The sequence below is a fragment of the Lissotriton helveticus genome, chromosome 5_1 (assembly GCF_964261635.1).
Source record: "Lissotriton helveticus chromosome 5_1, aLisHel1.1, whole genome shotgun sequence".
Taxonomy (NCBI): Eukaryota; Metazoa; Chordata; class Amphibia; order Caudata; family Salamandridae; genus Lissotriton; species Lissotriton helveticus.
In genome coordinates, this window is record NC_136065.1 from 1,801,634,752 (window position 1) to 1,801,662,555 (window position 27,804).

General features: G+C 45.9%; 1 protein-coding gene across 6 annotated transcripts in view; it reads left to right on the forward strand.

Moving 5' to 3' along the window:
- LOC144755825 (myosin light chain kinase, smooth muscle-like) overlaps positions 1–27,804 on the forward strand; it is a 730,231-nt gene that overhangs the window by 597,378 nt on the left and 105,049 nt on the right. For all 6 annotated transcript variants that reach the window (XM_078645121.1, XM_078645117.1, XM_078645120.1 and 3 more), the window contains one exon: positions 1,184–1,381. In XM_078645121.1, the coding sequence (XP_078501247.1) occupies positions 1,184–1,381 (198 nt within the window). The remainder of the gene's footprint in view (positions 1–1,183; positions 1,382–27,804) is intronic.

Consider the following 27,804-nt stretch of genomic DNA (forward strand, 5'->3'; position numbering starts at 1 on the left):
GATTCCATTGATTTCATCCAGCACTAGGGGAACACAATTCCATTCCATGTAGTAACAATAGCAGAGCAGTTTGTGAATAGTAGTGGACTTACTCTTTTTTAGGTGGGTGAATGCTCCTGTTTAAACCCCCCCCCCTCCCTTGTACACACCATTAGTCCGCCCTAAAGTCCTCCACTTTAGTGGTAAGTAGTCCCCATTTTCCAGGAAGTCCCCCTGTCGCTCCCACATTAACTACTGAAATGTAAGCGTACATGTGCAGTAATCTCCGCAGTCAGGGTGGAGATCTTTGCACATAACAGATAGGAGAGGTGGAGGCAGTGACCTTCGCACGTATATTTGTGAATTCCATTTTGTAGTGCATTAGTAGTAAGTACTACTGTAGTTCTACTAAATGTACTACACAGTTCAGTTTGTGAATAGCCCACTTGGTGGCAAAACAACCATGTGAATTTGTTTCTCACTGCTGAGTTTGCCTGCAAAGAAGCTGTTAATTCTTTGTCCAACCAACCTCTTTTAAACTTCACCTGTAGTTACCATTCTAGAATGATATCCTGTAATCCCCAATTAGCTCCTTTATCTCCTGAAATATAAAAAAATCTTTGGAGTGTGTGTCAACAGAATCCTACCCCTCTCAACATATCAATGCTTTGTGAGATGTGTGGACCCTGTAACAAATCTGAACCTTGTTTTGTAGACCATTACCAATCACAGAAGTTACCAACCCTAGTTGAAATGGACAACAAGTGGCAGGACTCTGTACTTCACAAGTCACCTTTGAAGGTTGCGTTAGACATGCGTGCCTGTTCACCAGACAGGCAATTTCTGATGGCGTGACAGAAGGGCTACAAATGGAAGAGAATTAATTCACATATTGTGAAGGGCTGAAAGACCAGAGGCAAGGGGTAGAGTCACAGAGACAGTGTCAGTGACAGGGTATTGTTACAAGCTCTTCCCCAAAGGAATTGACAACATGGACATTAATAAAGTGCGGTAAGAATAGAATGAGGCGATTGGGTGGATACAACATGCCTTTTCAGCTACCACATTGTGAAGATGCTGCTGATGTCAGGTGTCTGCTAATTATTTCTATATCTCAAGAATTGCCAGCAGAGCAGAGGATTATGGGTTACTCGCTTTCCACTCTAAAAGACTTCCTAAATGTGATGCTTGTTCTGTGTTTCAGCGACAGAAAGAGAATCAACGGTCAAAGCCACCACCACCAACGTAGGTCCAGCAGGTACAGACTGTCGCATTCGAGCAGTAGAGCACACCACACCCGTACCAGAAGAGGTCCACTCTCCAGAGCATGCCTCCGATGGTGTTTCTGAAGACTATTCTTCGATGTACCTCCCTTCCCCTGTCAGTGCATCCACCAGTCCAGGTAAAGGCCTGCTTTACATTGGCTTTGTGTGAATCCTAATGTACCTAGTACACAAGACACCATTTGAGGTGTGCTGGATTCCCTCTAGCACCTATACCCATGGCTTGAAATCAGAAGTGTGAGCAATGTGGTCCAATTACAAGCAATATGATCTGTCAATAGGTCTTTTGACGACAAAAGAAAAACATACTCGAAAAAGATAATTTTCTGATAGAACTTGACATGCAAATGTTGCTATGCTTATTGCACAAATTATGCCTAGAAACATACACATACCATATACATGTTCATATATGCAGCATACGTTCATATCTAGCTACTTGGTGTCCATGACACTGCAAACTAATGAATATTTGAGTCAATACATGGGCCTATGTTTCAAAAATAATACAGGATTTTCAAACATCCAGTCGTATCTGCTATACAATAAAACACAAATTAAGGAATACAGAGATAGTTTTAAGAAGCTGGTCTCTTCTGTTCTCTTATCCTTAATATTTGGAACATCTCACATCAAAGGCAACTATTTATATACAACTTATTATTGGGTCGGCCATAAATCGTACTAAAGTACATGGGTTAAAAGTTGGAGGAGGAAGGACGGTTGCGGTTGCACCCAAGAAAGCGCTAAAGTATTTTACAGGACATTTTTCACACCAATGGAATAAAATGCAATATGTTCTGATGCACTATCTGTTAGATATTGGATTGTTAAATTATGGGGACAAAGTGGGCAAATTAATGATGTGCACTGTGCCTGAGCTTCCTCAAAGCCTGTCAATTTGCTTCTACGAAGAATTCCTGACTCACCGATGGCAGCTTTTTAACTGTGCAATGCGCTCTATGATAATGGATCCCTTTTGCCCTGGTCATCTAAGACAACCATCCATCCCAAGCGCCGCCAGCGAATGCACATCCCTACACTCGATTCACTAATGACACAGATCAAGTGCAAACTCCCTGAATGTGATCAATTCAGCCAGTCCCCTTGGCACTATAAAAACTGGAGTCTCAGATTAATAATAAAGAACTAGGGTGCCTATCTTCCAGAATTACTGGGGAATTACCAGTTGTCCTCAATCGAGTCCCTATCTAATAGAGAATAACTGAAGTCAGTGTTATTGGACCGATTTCCGCATAGCATTTCCGAATTCCTTGCACTTTTTGGGGGGCAAATTCCTCCAGGTTTGACCTAGAGGTTCTGAAGCTTGGAACATATACACTAATACCACATGTGTTTTCGATATGGGTAGGAATCCCTGTTTTTGCCCACTTAATTATTAAGACGACATTTGTAATGTTGCCTGATGGTGTATTAGGTGAGAGATATCAATGCAGATCCCAATTAGAATGTACAAGAACAATCGTTTACATCCCTGGATGAAATACAACAATGTGCTTTAGGCATGCAATTAGCTCTGCTGACCATAAAATCATATGCCCTCCAACTCTCTTCGACCTGTGTGATTAGTGGAATAATATTCCAATCGTTAAGCTCTGTTTTGGCTAGCAGAACTCACCAAAATAAACCTGTCCATGCTATTACCTGTGTTGGTCAAGAGGGCTTGGCAGTGTCACTGACTACGGTCTTCATTGTCCTGTACTAGGCATTATCTGTCCCCATACTCTGTCCCCATCCAAAGTGCTGTGCCAGCCTTCCAGAAGCCTCAGGTGGGCTACCCTGTGTCTCTGTCCCCATCAGTGTGCTGTGTCAGCCATCCAGAAGCCTCAGGTTGTCTATAATTGCATTATCTGTCCCCATCCAGAGTGCCATGCCAGCCATCCTGAAGCCTCAGATTGTATTGTATTGCAGCTTTCATGTAGTTCTTACTACTCCTATGTGGGGTGCTGAAGTACTTGCCTACATGAGTCCATGCTACATAATGTAGGGTGTGTGGTTGGAAGGGTGTTGTTTTTGTTCTGATCCTATGTTGGCTACCCTTGCATACTCTGCCCCCTTCGAAAGTGCCATGCCAGCCATCCAGAAGCCTCCGGTTGGCTACCTTTGCATATTGTGTCCTCATGCCCAGCTATCTAGAAGCTTTTGGTTGACGACTCAAGGCATACTCTGTCCCTGTTGGTGTGATAAGAACCTTTTGAAGATCGAAACCTACAAGTTCTGTGCTTTACCCTGTGGAACTCATCACCATGCTCCTGCGGCCCGAGGAAGACCAGGAAAGCTCAGCAGAGAACTGAAACCACCCCATGTTCTAACAAGCCTAGGTACCTCACCTCAGCTGATGTCTTGACTCTGAGGAGCCATAACGTTTGCAAGCCCTCCCTTCCTTGACGCGTTTCACCTTCCTTACCCACTCCTCCTCCAAAGGAGTCTGAGGGAGACGCTATGAAAACAATAACTAAAATAAAATAAAATACGTTCACACCCAAAGACTGCTCTGCGGCCCATGAATGATTAACTCAGTGATCATTTCTTGTTTAAACATATTCTTTTTCAAAAGGTTTATGTGGCGCTAGCTAACGCTGACTGAATTTAAGACTACACAATCAGTCTAACTGAAGCACTCAAAAGTATTATCAAATAGTTTAATAGGCCCCCAACTATATACATCAGAAACGTAACATGCCCCATCCTCCATGTGTCAAGTGCTTCAAGGCAGTATATGTGTTGTTGCATGTCCCTTGTGCTGAAGGGGAATTCCACACATATTTTTAATAATACAGAACGAATCGCACCAGGCCATGTATTCCATTTTAAGCTCAGCCAAGCAAGTCAAAATGCTAAGAGAAGCTGCACCTAAATCTCCCGGACCGCTGTGCGTGTTCCCCCTCACCGCCATCATGGCACTTCGTCCTCTGCACTATCCGGCCCCTGTCATGGTGGTCACTCAGGTAAGTGTGGGTTGTGTGTGAGGGAAGCTGGCACTACAGTAACCCGCACTGTGCCTCTGTTGGACATGTGAGGGACATTACACTGCCGCTGATTTTGTTGTGTGTGAAGAAACCTTGTCCTGTGACTGTCCGTGATGCACTTGTTTGTGAAATGTGCACTCCTTCTCCCTGTACTGCACATGTGCTGTGAGAGTGAGGAAAGCATGCACTGTGGCAGCCTGGGTTATACCTGTAATGTGTAATTGAGGGAAGCTTGTGCGCCCGAGGACACGACCTCCTCCACCATAGTGAGTGAGGGAAGCTCACCATACTGTTGCTTATGCTTGCAGAGATCTGTGTGTGAGGGAAGCTTGCAGTACTGTTGCGTGCATGCATGTATGTGAGTGTGCTTGTACACCGGCGTCCATTGCTTATCCTGATTACAGTGCACACTGTTCGCTAGATTGGCATTTCTGGCCAAGACTGTCTGATACGTATTGTAAGGTGACATACTCGATTGGAAGTTCTATGACAGCTGTCTATATGTCATACCTGAAATGTGTTGGATGTGTGCCAAAATCTTTCTCTTATGCAGCCACATATCAGTGGAATAAACCTCCTCTTCATTTTCGTTCCTGCCCAGATTTCAATACCATTAAGATGTTGAAAACGTGGCTGTTTTAGAATATGTATCCTTGTCAGGAGCAGCGCTGCACTGAGACACTCCTCCGGGAGTGAGTTGTGCGCTATACCAATTGTCCGAAATAAATAAATAAAATAAGGTCAGTCTAATCGGTTTATTGTTTGGTATTGACTGTTGTTGGTGGCATTGTGATAACCGACAAGAGGGCACGTCTGTGGAGTTTGTATGCATGTGAGATGCTTTGTCTAACTTGTTCTGTTGGGTGTTATGTGTGAGGTAAGTGTGTAGTTACAGTGATAGTCCCCTTCTGCTCCCAGAATCCAGCTACCTCTCTTATCACTTGTTGACTGTATGCTTGCCTTTGACTCTCTATAGGGCTCCTCTGCCTTTTGGCTAGGTTTGCGCTATAGGAATACCACATACATAGGTCTTCCAATCCCTGTATACCAGTCCACCTGAAAGGTACTCAGCCATTGTGTACTTCAGTGGAAAAACTAGCCTTACAAAACCAATAAGTCTTTCCTTTGGGGCCTATTGGCTTTGACAATGTTTTTATCAATTTGCCACTTTATATACATTGCATATTTTGTATAAGTGGAGACATTGAATTAGTTCACATTTGTAAAAATTCTTCCGTTAACCCCTTCTCTGCTGCCGTCAGCCGTTGGCCGTCGCAAGCACTACCTCGCTGGTGATACGAACGTCCAACGGCCGACGCGGCCCCGCCCACTTCACGGAACCGCCACACTGCCGCGAAATAACGGCCGCGGCTAAGGTGTTAATCGAATTTTGGATTGGAATAGGAATTGACTTAACTAAGTATTAGCGAAGCCTAGAGGTCGGCTCTAGAAGCTTGAGCTATTGGCTTTTCCAGTGCGTGTATGGTCCATGTGAGCTGAGTCGCATTTAGGTGTCTGGGTGAGTTCTGGTTGTGGGTGGCTGTTCACAGTGGGGCAGTGCTGAGAGCTTTGGACCTCAGGCTGAAGGCAGGTGTGTCAGTGGGCCTTGACAGTGTTCAGATTACATTCACATTCAATCGTTGGCCTCTCTCCAGTTTTCACAGAGTGAGGGTCATGTATGTACAATTTATAATTACCAATACTTATTATTTACAACAAAATCATTGTCACTCATTTCCATCAAAATGCTAACAAGCACTCACAAAGCCTATAGGTTTGGCTCGTTTTAGCCATATGTTTGTTGTTGTTGCGTGATTTGTCTGGATGCAAGAACCGAAAACCCACAGAAGGACCAAAATGTCGGGCAGAATGCTGAGTAAAGCACAGGAGTGTAGTTCACCTGCTTTAAGCCATACCTTTATTTACGTAGGCCATGTCCCTTTTAGAGACCCCTCACCCCCCCTCCCCCCCCCCGTTTTCATCCCACTTGATGTGCGGTGGCCCACAACAGACTTCTGCCTACACACAGCTAAAGCTGGGAATTGAGGCCCACACAGGCCAATGAGCAACAAGCAAGGAAAGGACAGCGACAATAAAACCAACACATGGTAAGCTAACCAATGGGAGGACTCTAAGCCGACTGTAAGCAGAGAGAACATCTTGCAACAGACAGGGCTTGTGTTCAGGGGCACCACAACCGGCCCTGGCAAAGTGCTCGGCCAGCCCTCCATCCCCACTCGGGGGTTGGAGGTGCCGCCGTGCTCTTTGCCAGGGGTCGGTTTTCGGCTGATTTTGGTACAGGGACGATTTTGAAGCTATGGATTGCCCGGTGCCCGCTATGGCCAGTCCGGCCCTGCTTGTGTTGTTTGGTAGGCAAGACACAAGACCTACAAACACGTGTTCCTAACACACATAATACATAGGCAGCAGCACTGTCTTGTGTCAAGGGACGGACTGGGAATCAAAACCTGCCCCGGCAAAGTGCTCGGCCGGCGCCCCGGGGGAGGTTGGGGGTGCGACCGAGCTTTTTGCGGGGCCGGTTTTCGGCCGATTTTGTTAAAGGGACGATTTTGCAGCTTTGCTGCATAAACGGCCCTATAACAAAATCCGCCCCCAGGGGCCCAAAACCGGTCCCCACCCTTGCGGCGCACCGGGGGATTGCCCGGTGCCCACAATGGCCAGTCCGGCCCTACTTGTGTCACACACGCACTCTTGATCTATAGTAGTGACAGAAGCATAGGTTTCCTGACATACCAGAGGTGAAAGAAATATTTCCTTCTCTCGCCCGTTGTTTGCAGACCCCGGACACGAGCGCACGTGAGAGCGGCCGTTATTGAATCACAGCTGTGTGGCTGGGTAAACTCTGCGCGCTTTGGCCCTGGTGCGCGTGATGGAGCAGGCACGTGCATGGCAGCCCCTTGTGGTACAGTTACTGAAGCCTGGCGGCGGGTTTCGCAAGGTGTCGGCTGAGCCGTGACACAGGCGGAGGCATACCCAGCCTGCTGCAGGGTGCCTGTACTATGAACCAGATCCCCATTAGCAGCATCCGGGATTTTTAAATGGTGGTTAAAATAGATCCCGTCCGAAGCCCAAACCGATACGCGAGGTCTTGCATACATATTAACTAATTCAGAACTACATGTACCATAAAGCAACGCTAAGGTAAGATGCCGAGTCTAGCTGGATTCCTCACAGTTGACAAGGGTTCTTTGGGCAGCTTCTCTTTTACGATAAGGGATTTAGATTATTTTCTTTTCGATTCGTAGTGTCACCTTAAACAAATTTTGCTACCAGCTTGTTTTTTGATGTGTATGTCGAGTAGCAAGTTTGCAGTACCGTTTAAGGTTTTTCTGGAGGGGTTTGCTCTTTTTATCCCTCTGCTGCTCTGAAGTGGAATGGGATTTTGCGGCTCTCTGGTGTTTATGGATTAGACTCGCCACTGAAAATGTTGGCACAGCTGGGTCGTGTCTGTCAGATTAGTTCATAGCAGCTGGACTTTAGCCCACCAGCGTGACCCAGGAAGTGATGAGCGAAGAGTTTGCGTTGTTAACAAGTAGCTGCGCTTGAATTTTGGAGGACGAGGCGGCGAAACCAGGGTTACCTGTGGTAACCTGGCAACCCCAGGCGGAGCCAATCAGCTCCACCCCAGCGAAGGAAAAAAAGCATCAAAGCAGAGGTGAGCTGTGGAGACTGGAACCGGCAGGTACCGAGGAGGGGCTGGAGGTCAGTGCGAACGAGTGAGTGAGTGCCTGTGTGACTATGGAGCGAGACGTGCAGCTGAGCTGTGGGATGGCCTGGTAGGGTGGGGGCTCCGGAGGGCAGTTGGTGGGTTTGCAGTGCTTAATTTGAGCCGGTGGTTGTTAGTGGGGGTCACCGTAACTTATTTATCCCCCATCTATTCACCGCGAAAAGGAGACACACACACACACACACACATGAGAAAGAAGGGATAAAGATAAATATGGAAGTTGGTACTTAGTGGGAACGCAGAGACCGGCACGGAAGGGAAACAAGGGTTGTATGTTAAAGAGGCACGAATTAAGTTCTACGCCTGGTATTCGGCACCGATTTCTATTAGTCCCTCCGAGCAGAGCTTTGACCACCGGCACTGTTTTCTACAAATGAATCCCTGGTCCGGCGTATAGCGCTGCTGCAGCGTCTGTCTCGAGAGGCTGACATAGGAACACAGGATTTCTGACGGGCCTGAGGCCGGTTCGGTCCTAAGTACTGGCCTGACTCTGCTCTAGCCCTAACGGGTCGTGTGGGTTTCCCCCAACCCTACTCTTTCTTTGGGGCACCGCCTTCGAATTCTAAAGTTGCTCAAGAAAGCGAAGGTGAGCTTTTAGTTAATGGTTTTATGGACCTAGGTTGCCTAACTGAACAAATTGCCTCAAGGAGCTTTCTGGGTGGGTGGAGTGTGTGCAGGTGAGATTCAGAGAAGGGGAGTTTGAGTTAACCAAAGCTACTGTCGTGAGCGTGACTGGGCTGCAGTGAGTCTAGGGCTGTGGGACAGGATTTAGAAAGACTATTTCAGTGCGCAGGTGGGGTTATATCTTGTAGCCTTTTTAGGGAGAAATTCCATTGTGAGGCTCAGTGTTTTAAAACGGATTCAGGATTGCGCCAGTAGCTGGTGTTGTGGTTCCACTTTGTGGGAGGGCGGGGCCTCCGAGATTCTAGGCCAATACCAGTGTGGCTGCAGGGCTCTACTACTCTCTCGGTCGCAGATAGGAGATTCGGTATTTTGGTACCCTTTGTCAGTGGTGCCGGAGTGTAGTTAAAGTTAAGAAGAGTTGTTGGAAAATTCCACTTCTAATGAATTGTTGTCGGGTGAAGTGTGGTTGGCTCGAGGCTGTTACGTAGGCTTGGAAGAAAGAAAGAGTGATGTGTTGTGCCACCCTCTGACCCACCGAGTGTCCAGAGTCGATATATTCCCGTCTTTTCCAGTATATCTGTACACGTTTTGCAATTCATCTTTACCACAGCTGTTGCTGTTGACTACCTTACACCCGCTGTTTGGTGTATTCTGCCTTTGTTGCTATATTTATTTTTGATGTTTTTTTATATGGCGAACATGGCCCAGGGGCATTAGAGTGCTTCACAAAAGAACAGGCTTGAACATTCGCCAAGAGTAAATATATAAAGAAACCATGCAAAACTATAATAATGAGTGTTCTAGACCAAGGAGATATTTATTTGGGCAAGCACAGTTTTAGCCAAAATATCCTTCAATGCGTATTTTTAGTTACTTTTCAAAGGTGGCATGACATGATGCCTGGAAAGGGCTGGAGGGTGGGGGTTCCGATTCCCGGTCGTTCTTCCACAGAATGACTGGCTCATATGGAGTTCTTGCTTGAATGTGGGAAGCTGTAGGAGAAGGGCTTCTGCGTTTCTCAAACAATGAACGCCAGAGGTTTTCAGTTTTCCAGTCCAGTAGAATTGAGAAGAATCACGTAGGGCTTTGTGTGTGGTGCAAGCAGTTTTGAATTGCGCTCTGGCTTCAATGGGAAGCCAATGAAGGACCAGCAGGATGGGAGTGAAGTGGTCAAATATCCTGTGGTCCGGGATAAAATTAGCCACTGCATGTAGAACTGCTCTGAGGGCGAGCCAAGCAGGCTTTTGGCTAGACCAAAGAGAAGAGGAGCATCCCCATGCTCCTATCTGGTGAGCACCAACACTTGGGCTACAGCCTTTAACTCGGTTCTGGTGTGAAATGTCTGATGCCTCAAAGAAGCTTTAGTTGGATCCAGGCATTCTGTGCTGTAGCAGCGATTTGCTTCTAAAGCACAAGTCCACTATCCAGGACGTATCCTAGAGACTTAGCAATCTCTATGAATGCCAATTTGCATTAGAGTGCACAGGATTCCATCCATTCATGGACAGAAAGATTTAATATCCTTGGAGAGACAAAAGGAATTCAGTTTTAGCATGGTTGACTTTGAGATGGTAGGTTGACATCTGTTTTTAGGTGGAAGTTGCTACCAACATCTTGGCAACTTAGGATACTTCCCTCAGAATGCATTCCGCCAATTGCTTCCCATTGGCTTTGTGGTTGGCAAGTCACATTTGCTGGCTTGTGTTTAGGCGGTCCAGCTTGAGGTCGTCCCTTACAGGGCCCATACCATATTTACTGTATCCTTCCACCAGTGTTTAATTTCTTTAAACATGCCTTAAAATCTTGTTCTTATCATGCCCCATATGCTATGCATTGAAAGACTGAGGTCAAATGTAAGGCTCTGTCTTCCAGGTAGTGTGCTGCTTACTTTTCATTCTCTGACTTCAAAGTGAAAACTTTCATGTGGCAGTCATGCTGGCCAATGTGTGTGTGTGTTAGACGAAGGCTGTGCAATGTTATTTTTTTTCCTAGCATATAACCACATTTAAATCTCTGTAAATGAACTATGCAGATGTATCAGAATTAAGAAAGTACAAATGAAGTCCATCTTTGGCCATTCTGAAATGTGTTGGAAACAAATATTTTAATACGATCAAAAGAAATAAATACACTCGGTGATGCAATTTCCACACATTATCGTTTGCTTCCTGTATATGTTTATCAGTAAAACTCCCTCTGCAAATGTAATGGTTATTTCAATAGAAGATGTGTTGTTTGTAATGGCAGTGTGCCACCACATCATGCATACTTCCCTTTGCCTGACTCCACTCTGCACCACTCCACACCACTGTACTCTACTCTTCACCACTCCACACTATGCCACTGCACTCTACGTCAATGCACTCTACTCTGTACCACTCAGCAACAGTGCACTATATGCCAATCCACTCTGCCACTCTAATCTACTCTGCACTACTGCACTCTGTCACTCTACTCTATCTAAATGCACGCTGAGCGACTGCACTCTACCATGCAGCACTCCACTCTGAAACAATGTATGCCACTGCAGTCCGCATAACTCCACTCTATTCCATTCCACTTTAGTCTGCACCACTGGACTGACTCTACGGCACTGCAATCTATTCTGCCCCACGTCACTGCACTGAATGCCAGTGCACTCTACACCACTATACTCAAAACCACTATACTTTACTGTGCAACACTCTACCCCGCTGCACTCTATACCATTATACTCTATGTAACTGCACTCTATGCCACTCCATTCTACTCCACACTGCTCTGTCACTCTACTATGCACCACTCCAATGCACTCTGTGCCACTCTACTACACTCTGCCATAGTCTACCCTGCATCACTGCACTCTCAGCCACTGAACTCTAGTCTGATTTATTTTTAAATTGTAAATGTTATGAATGATAGCTTCTCGTGATGTATTATTCTACAAAACCTAATAATTTTTCTATATTTCATACACTATTGTCCACTCTAACATGGTGGAGGATCCAGCATGCACTAATTAGTCGTTTGTTGATGTCTGTTGTGATGTTAAATGTAATTGTTTTAAAACAAATGAATTACATGTACACAAGAACAAACTCATTTTGGCGGTTCGCCTTCTTCAGTGTTGGCAACCGCCACATTAGTACCTCTTTTATTCACTGTACATCATCGGTTTTGATTACAGGTCAGGCCGTATTATAGCCGCCATCGTTGAGTGGTTATTTATCTGTCATTTCTTCAGGCGACATTGGTTTACTTCCAATTATTTAAAAACCGGCAATAGAATTGTTCAATTATACTATACATTCTCATATAGCACGCAAGTATCATTTCTACATGATTATAAAGCGTCACCAAAATTGGATACCAGGTCCCACCATATTATAGCGGTATATTATTCAGTTCATTGCCTGTTCACTATTCATATTAATCATAGAATGGCAGATAGATTCAGTGGCCAAGGAATCAAATAAAAATGTGTTACACCCTGTATGGGTAGTGACCGCTGATTATAGATGTACAATCGTTATTGTTGTTGTTATTTGAGATTTATATAGCGCTAAATCACCGACAGGTCTCTTACGCTCAGGACAGGGTGAGGGAAACTGCTTGCTGTGCATCTAGTAATCAAGTCAACTCATTAACAATCGATTGTTCTCACACAATTCAGCCCTGAATGGGCATTTTATACAAATCAACCACTTATCATTTGAATTTACATGTCAAAAAATCACTTATTCTCACATAATTCAGCCCAGTATGGGCGTTATATCCAAATTTACCTCTTTGTCATTCAAATGTACATTTTCATAGAAACACTTGGCCTGCTTCTGCATCTTGTCGACTTTCTTGCTGCCTGCCTCTTTCTCAGTTATAGGTGTATCCCCAGTTCTTCCCCACCATTCAATCCTAAAGGTGACTAGGTTACCATATCCAGTATATATCGTGATTCGAATCTGCGTAACCTTTTTTCTGTCACCCCCTCTAATGGAGAAGTGTGGCTCAGGGGTTAGAGGCAGCAGACCCGGAAGCTGAGATTGGTCCTGGACCAGGGTTCAATTCCCTGCCTCGGAGGGTCTTGGGCTAAAAATTCCACGGACTCGATAATTCTCGCCCCGGTGCCTCCTCGACTCACGGGTTCACACTCTGCGACTCTGGGCAATAGCTTGCTTAATCTCCACAACGGCCCCTCGCGGCGGGATGCCTGACTTTCACCTTGTGGATACCCTGATATCTCACAGGGGAATACCAGGACGGGTTCCCTAAGCAAGCGCCGGGAAACCCACTGCGGGTATCTGTGCGCTATATAAGCTCAACTACATTTACATTTACATGATCCACACAAAAATCTGAGTAGGTTCCTATTGCTCTGATGATGGGTTGGAAAATGTCTCGCTACATGGTAGCTGCGATCTTTATTATTGATTGCTCTTTGATGTTCTAAAATCCGCATCTTTGCAGGGTGGATTGTACTCCCCACGTACCTTAAATTACATAGGCAGATTAGGCAATATACTACATAAGGTGTATTACAATTCGTGAACTTAATAATGCGAACCGGGTCCCGTAGGCCGCAGATTGTTAATGAGTTGACTTGATTACCAGATGCACAAGCCTTGTACTTACCTCCAGGATAAGACAGATATTTGTTTGAGGCCTTTCTGCATTTTCATTGTAGGTAGATAGCTCCCTACTAGCTGATCTTTTATAGAGCGTGTTTTTCTGAAAGTCATAGATGGGTAGGACGGAAGATCTTTTCCTATTACTGTCAGATTTCAATGTGCACCAGTTTGCCGGCATAATCCTTCTCACTTGCTTCGCTGCATTCGAGAAGTTAGTAATCAATCTGAAATTATTGTTCACATCGATCTTATTTGGCATTGATTCTTCTTTCAAAAGATTTATTCTGCTTTTACCTATTACTATTTTCATTGCTTCTTCAAAACTCCTTTCTTGTACTCCCTCACTTCAAATCTCCGTATGCTTTCATGTACATCCTTTTGAAAGTCCTCCTCCCTTGAGCTGTTCCTTTTAATCCTTAATAGTTCTCCATAAGGGATACTATTTATTAGTTTAATGAGATGACCACTTTTCGCATGCTGACAGTTCACTGCTGTGGGATTTCTGTACAGTGCCATATGGACCTTGTCATCCTTCACAAATACCCTCAAGTCTAGAAAGGTTACTTCAATCAAACTGATTTCACTAGTTTTTTAGGTCGAGCCTGCGATTGCAGGGGCGAAAGCCCCTGCTGTCGCAAAGCGATCTATTGTAATAATTTCAGTCCTTTTCCCGTTCAAGGACTAGGCAGAGACAACAGACTGTCATGCGCACGCAGCCGGCCGGAATAGGATCAGGTCACGCGCTCCGATCCCGGCCGGCTGTTCACAACACATGCACACGCAGGCACAGGCTGCCGCACAAGCAGGCACACACAGGCAGACACGCAGGCACAGGCAGGCAAAGAGCAGGCACACACAACACACACACACACACACACACACACACACACACACAGAGACAGACGCACGCACACACATTTCCCCCCCCCCCCAACTCACCGGGCTCTTTTAGCGTGTTCCGTGTCTTTTCTCCCCGTGGATGTGGAGAGTGAATCTACATAGAAAATGACATGTTGAAGCAGCTTCAAAATAAACATTTAATTTACTGCACCAATCAAACATTCAGTTGTCGAACTTTTCCCGTGTAGCATTCCTGTGCCCAAGGCTGACTTTGTTTTCGCTTTGTCTGCATCAATTCGACTACAAAAACGAAAGCTGGGCGACAACCGTGATTCCTACGTACTTCCAGTGGCGCTGGAAGTTACGTCACATGCAAAGCCTTTTGTTTTGGTGCACCTGCAAGAGTGAGATGGTGGAGAGCCATCGTGGTCTTTTGAAGTGTGGGTATGGCGTTTCTCGTGCTTTTCGTTTTCTGCAAGCAGACGTACCTTGAGTGCGTGGTTGGGAAAATATTTTATAAGCTAAGCACGCGGAGATCAGATGAGATCGGATTCTCATCTCTGCCAGGAGGACGGGTAATAATTGATTTCTGTTTTGGATGGCAATTTTTCTTGGCTTCTGCTGTCCGTTTGAGGAAGACGTTTTTCAAGTTCTCCACGGGACACAAACAAACACGGCATAAAATGAAATACGACGCTTAATGGCACAAACTGTCATTTTGTAAACATTTAAAATTGGTCGTATGTTACATGCGTGATTTCTTGCTTGGGCGATCAGTAGACGCTGGTTTGTAGTGTAACTAATTTTTGCGGTGTATAATCAGTCTTTGAGCACTTCACTTTATATTCTTCTAAATTAATTGGCGTCTTGAAGTAGATGTGGGTGGTGCTGTAGGTGCTCTAGCGGATGTGTAATATTCTAGACAGATACATTTTTCCTTTCAGATTTGACTGAACAATCGAGTATTTGTAAAAGGCAACCGAAAGTTACATTTTATTCAGAAGGTTTAAAATAGAGGAGCCAGTGCTGGTGATGTTTTGGACCGTTTACCTTCAGGGGAAGGGATAAAAAGCAAAGTAAACGCGTTATGAGCAGATTCTGCCTTCCACACCAATGCGCCCTTTTACTGGACACTGTTGATTTCATTCTTAGTAAACACTGAGATGTGTGTGAGTACACCTCGCAACACCGCAGACCGCAGTGAATTTAGGGCTGTAAAAAAGTTAGTGATAGGTGTGAAATACTTACCTAGGATCGGGGTAACATCCAAATCTGGCTAGTTCTCTCACTGCGTTTGCTGGCTAATTATCTGCAGCGGGGTAGAATGTGCTAGATCCAAAAACGTCTATCAATACTAGTGCATATGCTATATATGTGCGGCGCATGCGTTCAAGTGAATTTGAGTTTATGTAAGGGGTTCTGGCCAGACCAAAGAACATAAATTCATTCTGAACTGTGTGCACAACGGTTGTACATGCATTCTAGTACACAGTGCGACTAAAAATTGGCACTAGTAAAGATTGTCAAGTTGTGTGTGCAGAACAGAAGTGTGAAATAGTGTATGCATGCCAGTGCCTACTTGAGAAGAAATACATGTTTCCAGTGTCTTGTTGTAAGTACCGTGTGTGTGTGTCTATTAGCGTGCATGTGTTTGTTTCAGAGTTGTGGTGACATGTTTTGGAACAATAGGAGTGTGTTAGTTTTAACAGTTAGAGGGTTTCGATTTTTATTAATAGTATCTATGGCAACCCAGAGTTCCTCCCTTCTCTTTCCCATAAATGCTCGATTGTGTGGCGGTATAAAGAGCCCTGCATGTTGACACCACGCCTTCCTTTCGAGCGCTAAGCTTTCGCTCTGCGTTTTCCGCGGTTGACTCATGCCGCTAAGTCCCTAGGTTCAAGAGACAGCTTGGCCGGGGAGCCCTCTGTTGTCTTGGGCCTTTTCCTTGATGGCTCTTATCCTGTGAAGTGAAGTAATCCCTTGATTGCTTTGCGTGGCCTGCGCTAAACACCCCGCTCATGTTTCTCCTTTCTCTCATATCACGTGGCTTTACCGTATCTGTTCCTTTGTTTTATGTGGCTCCTTCCAGCGAGTGCTGCTTCTCTAACCTCATTCCTAAGCGATGTACTTTTAAAGAATCACTCTGTTCCACGGTAAAGTAACTCTGACACACCCACCCTTTTCAACACTCTACTGCTCCAAACATGTAGGTACAAGCGCCTCATATTGTTACCTCACTGCTCTTTTACTTTCATTCAATTGTAGTTCTCTTTCTTTTGTACTTTGTTTCCTCTTATGACTCTGTTCCACGCCCCTCCAAACCCCTTCAGAACAAAAGCCTTATTTCCTGGCCACATTACCCACTTTCCAAACAAGCATTTGCAATGCAATAGGTCTCGCATTATTAAAGTTTGAGCTATTGGTGTTGCATTATTTAGCAATGCCAATAGCTCAAACTTTAATAATGCGAGACCTATTGCATTGTAAATGCTTGTAATTTCAGGTTGTTACAGTTAAGATTCCTGAAATATTATTTGGCTGATTTCTCCGTTCCCTGCCAGATCAAAAAAAGTCTTCAATATAACGCCTGCAGCTAACCGTTTGTTCCACCCACTTGTCATTTGTAATCGACCATGCCACCCGCTTCTCCCACCAAGTTCGCGTAGCTAGGGGTGAAGCAAGTTCCCATGGCCCATCCTTGATTTGTTTAAACACTTGATCGTGAAAAATAAACATTGTTATGAAGTCAGAAGTCAAACAATTCTAGTAACATTTCACTCTATTAATGTATTTCAATGGTTGTGTTTTTATTTATTTTTAGAAAATTTCTGATGGATTGAGCTCCATTTTCGTATACTGTACTTGTATATAGATTAGCTACATGAAGTGTTATCATAAGGAAATCAGGTTCCCATATGATCCCCTTGATGTCTTTTAGAAAGTCCTTCGTATCCCTGGTATACAATGCCAGTTCAGACACAAAAGGAAAATGGAAATGGTCCACATATCTGGACCTATTCTCCATCAGGCTCCCCCTTGATGAAATTATGGGTCGTCCTGGTGGATTAAATCTATCTTTGTACACCTTCGGTAGATGTTAAAATGTAGGTATTTGTGGATGAGGAATAGATAAACGTATACTCTGTTGAAAGCATCTTTTAGAATGCCATTTCAGTATCAAGTTTTCGTACATCATATGCTGTTCATATACTATGTTGTCGTAATCGGGACATAGTTCTCTTGATTGTTTAGTTGCTCATATGCTTCCTTACAATAATTCTCTTTGGTTTGCAGCATCACATTACCGCCCTTGTCAGAGGGTCTTATCACTATTAACCCTGGGCATAGTAGCGCTACGCGTAGCACTACGTGAACTGCGTAGTGCACTGTGCAAAATGCTGTTCGCACTGATTGCACAGTGCCGGATGCTTGTCCGCACTGTGCAATCGGTGCAAACCGCATCTTGCACAGTGCAAGTGGTCGTTTTCTGCCGCTCTAGTAGATTTCTACACGAGCAGCAGCTTTCTCAACACGGACTGATATTTTCTCATCGCGCGCGTGCATACGCGACCACTCGCAATGAGAAACCTGACCTCCCCACTTGGAGAATCTCGCAGGAGGTTTATTTTCCACGCTTGCGATCGGCAACTTGATGTTGCTGATCGCGAATGAGGAAAAAGTCTTGCCGGGATCTCATTTTGCTCGCTCGCCGTCACCAACTTGACGTTGAGGACCGCGAGTAAACAAAAAAAAATGACCGTGCACTGTGCTACGTGCAATTCGCGTAGTGCGAAGTAGCGCAAACTTTGCAAACTACACGAACGTAGCGTAGTACTTCGCCCAGGATTAATCACTATTTAATCATCCGCTTCAAGATTTTTCAATGTTTGTCTCTGTGCATGTTTGATATTTGCCTTATTAGTCAAGTTTTTTCTTTTGTCATCTTCTACACGTAGCTTCAAAAGATCTTGATTCAATTTGTCTGCAAAGATGTCAATCACATTCATTGGTGTTTGCGGATATAATTTTGAGAACGGTCTGAATGGACTTGGTGATCCTGTTTGTATGATACCCAAAGGGGCAGCTCGATCCATATCGTTCATTCGATTTATCATTCCATTGAGATTCCTCGTTACCAAGTTCCTCTAGAATTGTTAACACATGTAGATCATTCCCAGTCAGGATACCTTAACCGGACTGCTCCACCTCTTTTGACTCCTTTCCATGTTCTACGCCCTTTATTTTGAAGTGTTTGAACAGTTTTAATTTCCTCATAAATCTGTAACGTCAATCCTCGTTTGTGCATATTCAAAGTTCTTAGTTGGGCAAAATATCAGTCCCAATCTGAGTACTGACTCCTCACCGATGTTAATTCTCTAGAGGTTAAATTGATAATGGTTAGATTTTCTCTTTCAACAGTTTCCTTCTGAATTTGGTGTTCCGTTTGCTGCGGGTGGAGCAGTCGGTCCTCAGGTTATTATTGTATTTATTTGGTCATTTCTTTTGTTAACCCAATTATATTAATATTTTGTAAAATATATATTTATGTTACTATAAAATATATATTATCTTGTTCAACCGAGTGCAGGCATCAGCCCTTTTAAAGTCAAATATACTTGATGCCCAAAGAAGCCATCAATATATTTCATGAGAGTAACTGATGAAATGAGGAAACTATATCACAAGATCAATCACAGTAAAGAAAGATTAAAACATCGTGATATTAAATATGAAGACCTTATTCTCAAACTGCATAACCACAAGGATATAGTTATTAATAAATCAGACAAAAGTGGAAATGTTGTCATTTGGCCACGTAAATAGTATACTGAAGAGGCATACAAACCACTATCTGACCCTGCTTGTTATGTCATCAGCAACATGGTGGAAAATAACCAGGCCAAGGAGAGCCTCAAAAAAGATTTGATGGATTGGAAACGACTAGGGTTGATTTCCAATCCTGAGTTCAAGTTTATGATCAATGATTTTCCTGTTGTTCCCACACTGGACCTAATTCCCAAGATTCACAAAGAGACCTTCCCAAGATTCACAGAGAGACCAGCCCAACTCCCGGCAGACCTATTATTTCTGCAGTTGGTGGTATGAGCGAACAGATCACACAGTATGTGGATTATTTTCTGCAGACCCATGTACAGACTCTTCCTTCTTTCGTCAGGGATACTAGTGATTTTCTTGATAACCAACATATTACATGGGAAGATAATCTTTTGCTCATCACCATGGACATTGAATCACTCTCTACGAGTATCCGTCATCAAATAGGTTTAACTGCTGTGAAACACTATTTAGACAAAAGACCACTGATTTTCCATAACCACAATACGATGCTCCTTGAAATGATTAAGTGGTGCTTATTTACCAACTTTTTCATGTTTGTCAATAAGTTATACCGTCAAAAACGTGGGGTGACCATGGGAGCCTGCTTCTCTCCCAGCTATGCGTGCCATGATGGATTTAGGCCCATATCTCTGTACTGAGGTGAATGTATGACATTGTTCTGCATTCTGTCCATCAACTGTTGTTTTTGCATTTGTCACCCCGAGTGGGATGGGTATGCTCAGACGCGAGTCCTGTGCTCTCCATGCCACTGGAATCAAGCTATATTGGCTGAGGAGGGGTGAAACCCCAAAACCGGTCCTAGGATGCTTGTTTCCAGTCCAGGGAGGACCTGGCTTGGCATTTCGGGCTGGACTGTTCCCATGAGGCACAGGGTCAAGACTGATTTTGCATATGGCTAGGTTCAAACTGGAAAGGCATGGTGAACAAAAAAACGATGGATTTAGGCCCAGATCTCTGTACTTGGGTGAATTTATGACATTGTTCTGCATTCTGTCCATCTACTGTTGTTTTTGCATTTGCACGTTGAAGAAAGCACAGAGGGGGAAAGAAGTGTAAAAGTAAGCCATTTTTAATTGGTAGCGTTTTGTTTTACTTACCCAAAGATATATTACTAAAACAAATCTGACAGTTGAATCGATAACCAAGTAAATAAAGTGATGTACTCTATAGTTCTCTAAACCCCCTGTTACAGACACCCGTATCGGAAGTAAAGTCAGTGTTGGCTTCTTGGGTGTTTAGTCTGTAAACCAGTAAAAATTAAATTGCAGCATTAATCATTAACAACCATCAGTGCAACAGCTTGTTTTCGGCATTTAACAGGAGCACGAATAGACGGGCTCACTGTCTTTTTCTGGCCATTTTGTTCAAATCAACCACCTGCTTAAGCAGCAATGGCCATGCTCGCCTGCAGGCTGCCTTTCCCTGTTCCATGTTGGATTGCGCGCTGGGCATGGTTTCCTGTGGTTAGGGGATCAGGCTGGTCTGCTTCCCCAAAACGGTTGCTGAGGGGTCTCTGCTCCACAACAGACCAAAGACTGGACATTAAGGGAATCTTCCCGCTCATTACAACCCCCTTTAATACGAAGGAGGAGGTGGACTTTGCAAAACCAGAAGAAAACTTGCAGAAATACTCCTCAATTCCTTTTCGAGGTAAGATGTTCTTAGAGACTTCCACTTCTATTATTTGTACGAGCAAGTGCTTAACTTATTAAAAAAACAAACTAGCATTGGCATAGCCAATAGGTCTCGCCTTTGGGACCTTATAAGTTTTTAGCCATGCAACAGTTGCTGTTGTTGCACCAAGGATATTGTTCTTCATTGCTAAATACTAATAAGGTACCAAAAGCGAGACCTATTGACTATGCCAATGCTTGTTGGGGACCGGTTTTGCTGCGAAATCGTCTCCTTGTAACAAAAGCACAGCAGCAGTTTTCCCGCCAGCCTCACTGCTCCTGGCCCCCACTCCCCAAGCCAGTCAGACGTAATTGCCAGGGCTGGTGCAGGGCTAGACTCCGTAGCGGGCACCAGGCCTTTACCCAGTGGACCGCCAGAGTAACAAAACCGGCCCTGGCAAACAGCTCAGCTGCACCCCCTGCTGGGGGTCAAGTACTTTGCCAAGGCCGATTTTGGTTCCTAGTCTGGCCCTGGGCAGGTGTGAGTTCCCAGTCAGGCCCTGGGTAAGCATGCCTCCATTGTCGGTGTGAGTGCACACTCTTTGCTGGCGGTGAGTTTCACTGGTGTGCCCAGGTGGTTTCTTTAGTGCGGGGCACTGGCTAAGACTACATGACCACCTCCTGAGCGGTGCCAGTTATGGATGGAGCACCAGTGTTGCGCCTGCTGGCTCTATTTTTTTCTGGTGCGTTAGTCTGAGAGGCTTGGTGTATGCAGACCAGGACTACAACACCCAGAATGCATTTGGTTGTCCCATGACAGTTGAGGGCTGTAAACGGTGTCAGTGATGACATGGAGTGAGGTGGTCACTCTACTGGCGAGCATGACCCTACTGCCTGTGTGCACACCACGGTTACCACCGGCGTGTCCTTGGCCGCTGCTGCTGAGTGCACACTCCCTCGCTGCAGTGAGTGTCACACCTGTCCAGGCAGGTGTGCCCGAGTCGTCCCATTGTTCGGTGGACCGGAGCAGCGGCTGAGGCTGCCTGCCCTGCTGGCGGGGCGTGCCTGTGTATAGGCGTGCACCAGTGTTGTCTTCTGTTGTATTGTACACGCACCGGTGTTGCCTCTGCTGCCTCGGGCGTATAACGAGGTCCCCAGAGGAGGCGCAGACTTTGCCTCCCCGGCAGCCACGGCTCTTGCTCGTCTCCAGTGCTCGGTAATCGTCGAAAGCTGTAATTGGGAGAGCAGCGAGCGGCCTCCTTCGCGCCCACGAGGATCCCTCCGAGTGCAGGTGGCATGGAAGCCCCGAGGGCTCTGCCAGGCGGGAGTAGGACGACGCTTGTTTACTATCTCATAGTAGACTGAACTCCCCCTGGACTCGTGGTTCCACGGTGGCGCTCCGCGCGCTTCCACGGGTGGGGGCAGCAGCGCTTGACCTGGGCCCCGGCTGATGGTTCCGGGCACAGGTGTCCACGGATGTCTGCTAGGATGTAAAGGGGGCGTGGCATCCGTCCAGTGAGGTGGTGATGTAACCCGCCTGAGGGGTGCCACCGAGGGAAGGCCCACCTCACCGAGGCCTCTGGCGCCGCGGAGGAGGCGGCGTTCGGAGCAGTCGTGTACCCTCCCTGCCCAGATGCCGTCGAGAGATGCTGCTGGCGCCGCGCCCGGAGTCCGATGCAGCAGGTGGGCAGACCAGCCTTGTGATTTTGGCCCATTGACTTCCGAATTACTTTGTAAACTTCCTGCTACTTTGAATTGAGCCTGATTTAATCCTATTCTCTTTCTGTCTGAAATGGTATTGAGCCTCCCGTTCAAGAGAAATAGGACAAGGGGGGGGAGGGGGGGAGGTGAAATCAATCAGATGGTTGACGTAGGCTTAATCTATGCCACAAAGACAGGCGGTTAGAATGAAACGTTATGCTTGGGGCAATAGGCGCCTTATAAATGATACAATACTACCTCTAAAGCAGAGTGCTATATATCGGCGAGGTCCGCACACCTTTTATTTATGTACGATAAAATAAGAATTGTGATTGAATCTTTTTGGGGCTCTTGGCTCCCGCATCCTCGGAAGCCAAGGGCCCGACTCACAAGGGCCCCCTGCACCGCACCGAGTGGCAGGGTATCTGCACTAAGGAGGTCCCGCCACGACTGCGGAAGCCCCTCGTGAATCGGGAGCGAAGTTTCTATGAAGTGTTACGCGTGCGCTTCCATTCTCTTCATATTTTGAGTTTCTGGAAACTGCGTACGTTCTTGTAGACCTATGTGCCGCATGTATAAAATAACTGAATGTCTGCTAAAACGCATATTTAAAGAGACACGGGCTGGAAGTGGATTCTAGCATTGGCTGTTAGAGTGGACGCTTCAGAGGAAGTCCTATCCATGCCCACTGCAGTTCAATTCGAGACCGGGCCAGATAGCTAAAGCCGGCTCCGTCCTTCGGTGCATAGCTCCTGTGCATGGCTTCTGGCCACTGAGGACTGTGACTTGCGCCGCCCCTCCAGAAGCTTCTAGATGACCTTGGGCCGGGTTGGACTAAACTTTCCATACGAGAGACGGGGTGGGCTGCGACAGACGCTTCTTTTTGGACTGAATAAGGTGGGTGAGCCTTGGCTAAGGAAGGCCTCCACGTGGCACTGAGGGGGTGATACCGTTGTCTAAAGGAGAGATACTGGATTTCCTGACATTAAGAAATATGTGTAGAGTAGTAGTCTAGGGTATGGGTGTTTTCGGGGTGAGAGAGGGGACTGTAGGGGAAGTGAGTTTACTTCACCTGCCCATGTGCTGGAGTCTGCCCACTGACCAGGGGCGGCCTTAGGCATGTGCAAGCTGTGCACCTGCACAGGGCCACCAAACCCCAGGGGCCACCACGCCAATATATATCCTTAATATAATAATCCTCTGAGGGTGGATACATATTTGCGTGGCGGCCCCTGGCAGGGATTTGGTGTTCCACTTCGAAACACCCTGACCACCCCCCTCTTCGACTGGCCTCCGCGCTCTGCCCCACCCGGACCCCCTCTTCCGGGGCCCCCTACCTATGCTCCCAGCCCAGGGCCGCCATGAGCCTATAGCCGCCCCTGCACTGACTAGTCAAAGACTACATGAAGCCATGCTGCGAGGACCTAGAGAAACGAGCGCAGTAGACAGCGTCATCGTGAGGATTTTTGGATTCCGGGGCAATGCATATTATGCGACCTTCCCAGTTCGTAAGAACTTTAGATTTTACTACCTGTCTTCTGAGTGAAGTTATCACGATGCCAAACAAAGTTTCAGAAACGGGGGTCACACAAACTGTTGCAATATGTCTTTACAGCGACCCCAAAACTACTTAAGAAACCACTGGACAAAGAGAAACCGACTTAGAGGTCGAGATAAACCAAGAAGAGAGGTTAAGATATGAAAATAGATAGAAGTGAGCTGAATAAAGGGAAAGTTTACTTTTCCCCGGGTCCCTTGGAAGGAAGGGGACCTGGGCAATTGCCCAGGCCTTAATGTCTCCGCAGAGTGAGGAGCTTGGGAAAGTAGGCAGTATGAGGAACTTGGAGTATAGGAGCTTTGTGAGGAGCTTGGGACACAGGCTACAGGTGGCATAATGAGCTTGGGGTACAGGAGTGTTACTGGGCAGTGTGAAGAGCCTGGGAGTCGTGGGCAGTGTGAGCAGGTTAGGGCACATGTTACAGTGAGTAGGCATCCCGAACTAGGTAGTATACATAGTGTTTGAAAGTCTTTCCACTACTTCGAAACACTTTGATAATACACATGGGGTGCATCGTCCCAATTTGCACCACAGCCCGCTCTTGACTCGGTCCACCCTGTGCAGATCGAGATGGTGCGCCTTATTACAATAAATTCACTGTCCTCGGCGCAGCCACAAATGTGCATCTGAACTGGTGACATCACTGAAAGGTAGACTGGCTGTAGCCACCAGTCTGCCTTTCATTGCGTAGACTGCAACCCAGCCTGTATTTCAGAGAGGGTCAGATACCCCACTGCAGGCGGCTGCAGTGAGTGACTGCACCAACATACAGGACCATGCTAGGGTTCCCTGGGACTGCCTTTTCCCCGCTTCTCAAGTGGCGAATTGGGGAAGGGAGGACTGATTGGGTGCCACTTGAATGTGGCGCAGTCTGTGAACGCTGGTCCCCCACCTGCTCCTTTGCCGTTGTCCCCATGTCTTTGGCGCTGGTGCAAAGGCAAATTTCCTCACTTCTATGGGGCCTTATCCCCAGCAAATGAAGGGATGCCCCTTTGTGCTTGCACCGGCGTGGAATCTGCCCCAGTATGGGCTTTTATATAAGTTGGATTGCAAACTGTCTACAGCCTCTTCTATAATACCAACATGCTGAAGAGGGTGCACACCCCTGTTTTGCCTCCAGGGCACTTGTTGCAGTACAACCCCTGATGTAATAAAATCGAACCCACTACTGGAAACCCATATCAAGGAATGAAATTGTGCGAGCACTTTGCAAAACCTGACTGAGTGACACAGACACACCTTAAAGAGGTGAACCTGCTTCTTGTCAGAAAAATAAATTACTGAAATGTGTGTTGCAGGATATGTAGCCTCAAATACTGGTTCTTGAACCACAGTGTAGATTTAAAAATGTTCTAATCAGGGGCTAGATTGCTTTAAAACATTTGAAAAATTCACTGCCTGAATATTGTGGGCTGTCTGATTTTCCAGAATTTAGATGGAGAAGGCTAAAAACCATGTCTTGTTTACTCTGGAAGCAGGAAGACTGGGCACATGGTCTGACCAATCCATTACTTCCCCCCTATTTTGACAGAGGGTAACTAAACGGGCTCTGCATGCAGGGTGCCTGATCGCGATGTGTGTGCTGTGTGTCCCTTCTGACATAACTCTGAGGATGTGTCTGGCTATACATGTCATTTCTTTTGAGCTCATGGGGCAGGGCAGAAAGCTGTACCCAGTGGGCTCTGGGGGAATAGGCTCAGAGAATGGCAGAAAGCCATGCACCATAGCCCAAGCCCATTGGACACAGCTGAAGGCCACTCTGAGTAGTCCTTGTAGACAATAACCCTGCATAGCATACATAAGGCAGAAGGCTGTGCATGTGATAGGAGTCCCATGGAAACAGGTGATGACCGTGTAAAACACTCTGTGCTCCCTTGTGTCTTGGCTAGGTTTGCAGTACAAAAAGCTCATATATAGATACACCTATTCCTGCATAACATGCTTTGGAGATGGAGAAATTGGCGCAGGGTGCAATTGACGGCCATGCCTTCTATTTGGAGCTTGTGCACGGTCGAAGGCCGTACCCTGCACACTCTGGGATGAATCTCAGTGAGTTGAAAAGCAAAGTGGAAGAACAGACAATGCATCTGTTGGTCATTTGTCATGCACGAAGACAGTGCGCATTGGGTTGTGGAAAAAGGCTGATGAGCACAGGGTCTAGTTTTGGCCAGGTGCTCCACCTAGAGCGCATTGACACTGCTAAGGCACTTTCTAGCAGGTGTCTGGGGCAGAGCACTAACTGCAGAGCCCGGTGACTATTCATGCCCCGGACCCCCGACTTTGTGTGGTGTAGCTAAATGTGGGAGATATGGGTTCATATTTAATCATACCTGGGAATTTCTGCATATTTTTAGGTTTTTGAGTGTAATCCTATTGACTCCTGCCTGAAGGTAAATGTATTGTGAGTTACATTAACATGTTGGTTCGTTACATCTCTCAGCTAACAACCATGGTCTTTAGCCCTGTCCAGCAGGTTCCTGGCAAACACAAGGAGATGATGGGCGAAGCCTTGAAACTTTTCAGACACTCACGCCCAGTTAAAGATCTGGGTTGAATTTATCATCTTTCTTTAGCTCCCTTCACCACCTCAGTTCAGACCCAGCCATAGGCAGATCAGTCTTGACCCTGTGCCTCATGGGAACAGTCCAGACCGAACTGCCAGGCCAGGTCCTCTCTGGACCAGAAACAAGCATCCTGGACCGGTTTGAGGGTAAAACCCCTCATCAAAACCAAAGGGGATGATGGACGGAGTGTTGAACATTGCAAGCACTTACCCCCAGTCAATTAATCTGGGTTTAATCCATCATCCTACTTTAGCTCACTTCGCCACCCCAGTTCAGGCATGGCCATATGCAAATCGGTCTGACCCTGTGCCTCATGGGAACAGTCCAGCCCAAACTGCCAAGGTACGTCTTCCCTGGATCGGAAACTAACATCCTGGTACTAATTTCTGGCTAATCAGCAGTCACCAGCCAGGCTAGCTTGAATCCAGTGGCAAAGAGAGCAAGCAACCCATGTCTGGGCTTACCCGGCACACTTGGGGCGAACAAAGCAAACACAAGGAGATGATGGACGGAGCACTGAAACTTCTATGGGGGCCAACAGCAGGTACCTGGGGCAGGCATAGTGGGTGCAGGGTGTGCCTAGCACACATTAGGTGAGAATTAGTGGAGGGCCTTTATATCACTTCACATGCTATGTCGCCGGTACACTGGCCAGATAGCCCATAGGACATATACTTAGGTTCTACCTATCATCACTGAGTGTCCTTGAAGCTACAGTCTCCCTGTCCTCATAGCCAGAACAAAAATGCCTATTAACTTAGACCACCTTTTGTTGCCTCTTTCTCTCAGCTTCTCAAGCATTTTTTTTTCTTTTTCTCACTCTCCTTCCTGTTTTGATTTTTCTGTTTATTGTATGGTATTGTAATTGCATTTATATAGCGCTTACTACACCTGACGAGGCATTGAAGCGCTTTTTCAGTGAGTAGCACGCTACTCTGGGACCCATAAAGGATAAGTGTTGGATTAGTATAGTCCAATATGAAAGTAATTTGAGTGGTGGATAGGTTGGTGAGTTATTTGGATTCAGTGAGATAGCGGAAGAATAGTAGAGTTAAAAAAGGTTAGTATTTATATAGCGCTTGTTACCACTGATGGGTATTGTATCTATCTCGCTCTCTCGGTTCATTATCCCTTCACCTGCATTTTACTCTTTCCCTTTGACTCTTCTCATTTGCTCTCTTCTTTCTCTTGTTTTTTTCTTCCTCCTTATCCCCTTTCTCTGACTCTTTCACCGTTTCATTTTTTGTGAATACACCAACTCCGGATTTTCCTCTGTTTCACTATTTCATACTTCGAGAGAGAGCCAAAGAAACGGCTACACTATCTTTCCTTGTCCTTCGCTCTGGCCCATTATTTCACCGCCCAGTTAATTACATGTGCTTTCATCCTAGTTTTTCGTGCCTCTTTAACCTTTTCCTCTCACTTAACTCTTAGTATTTC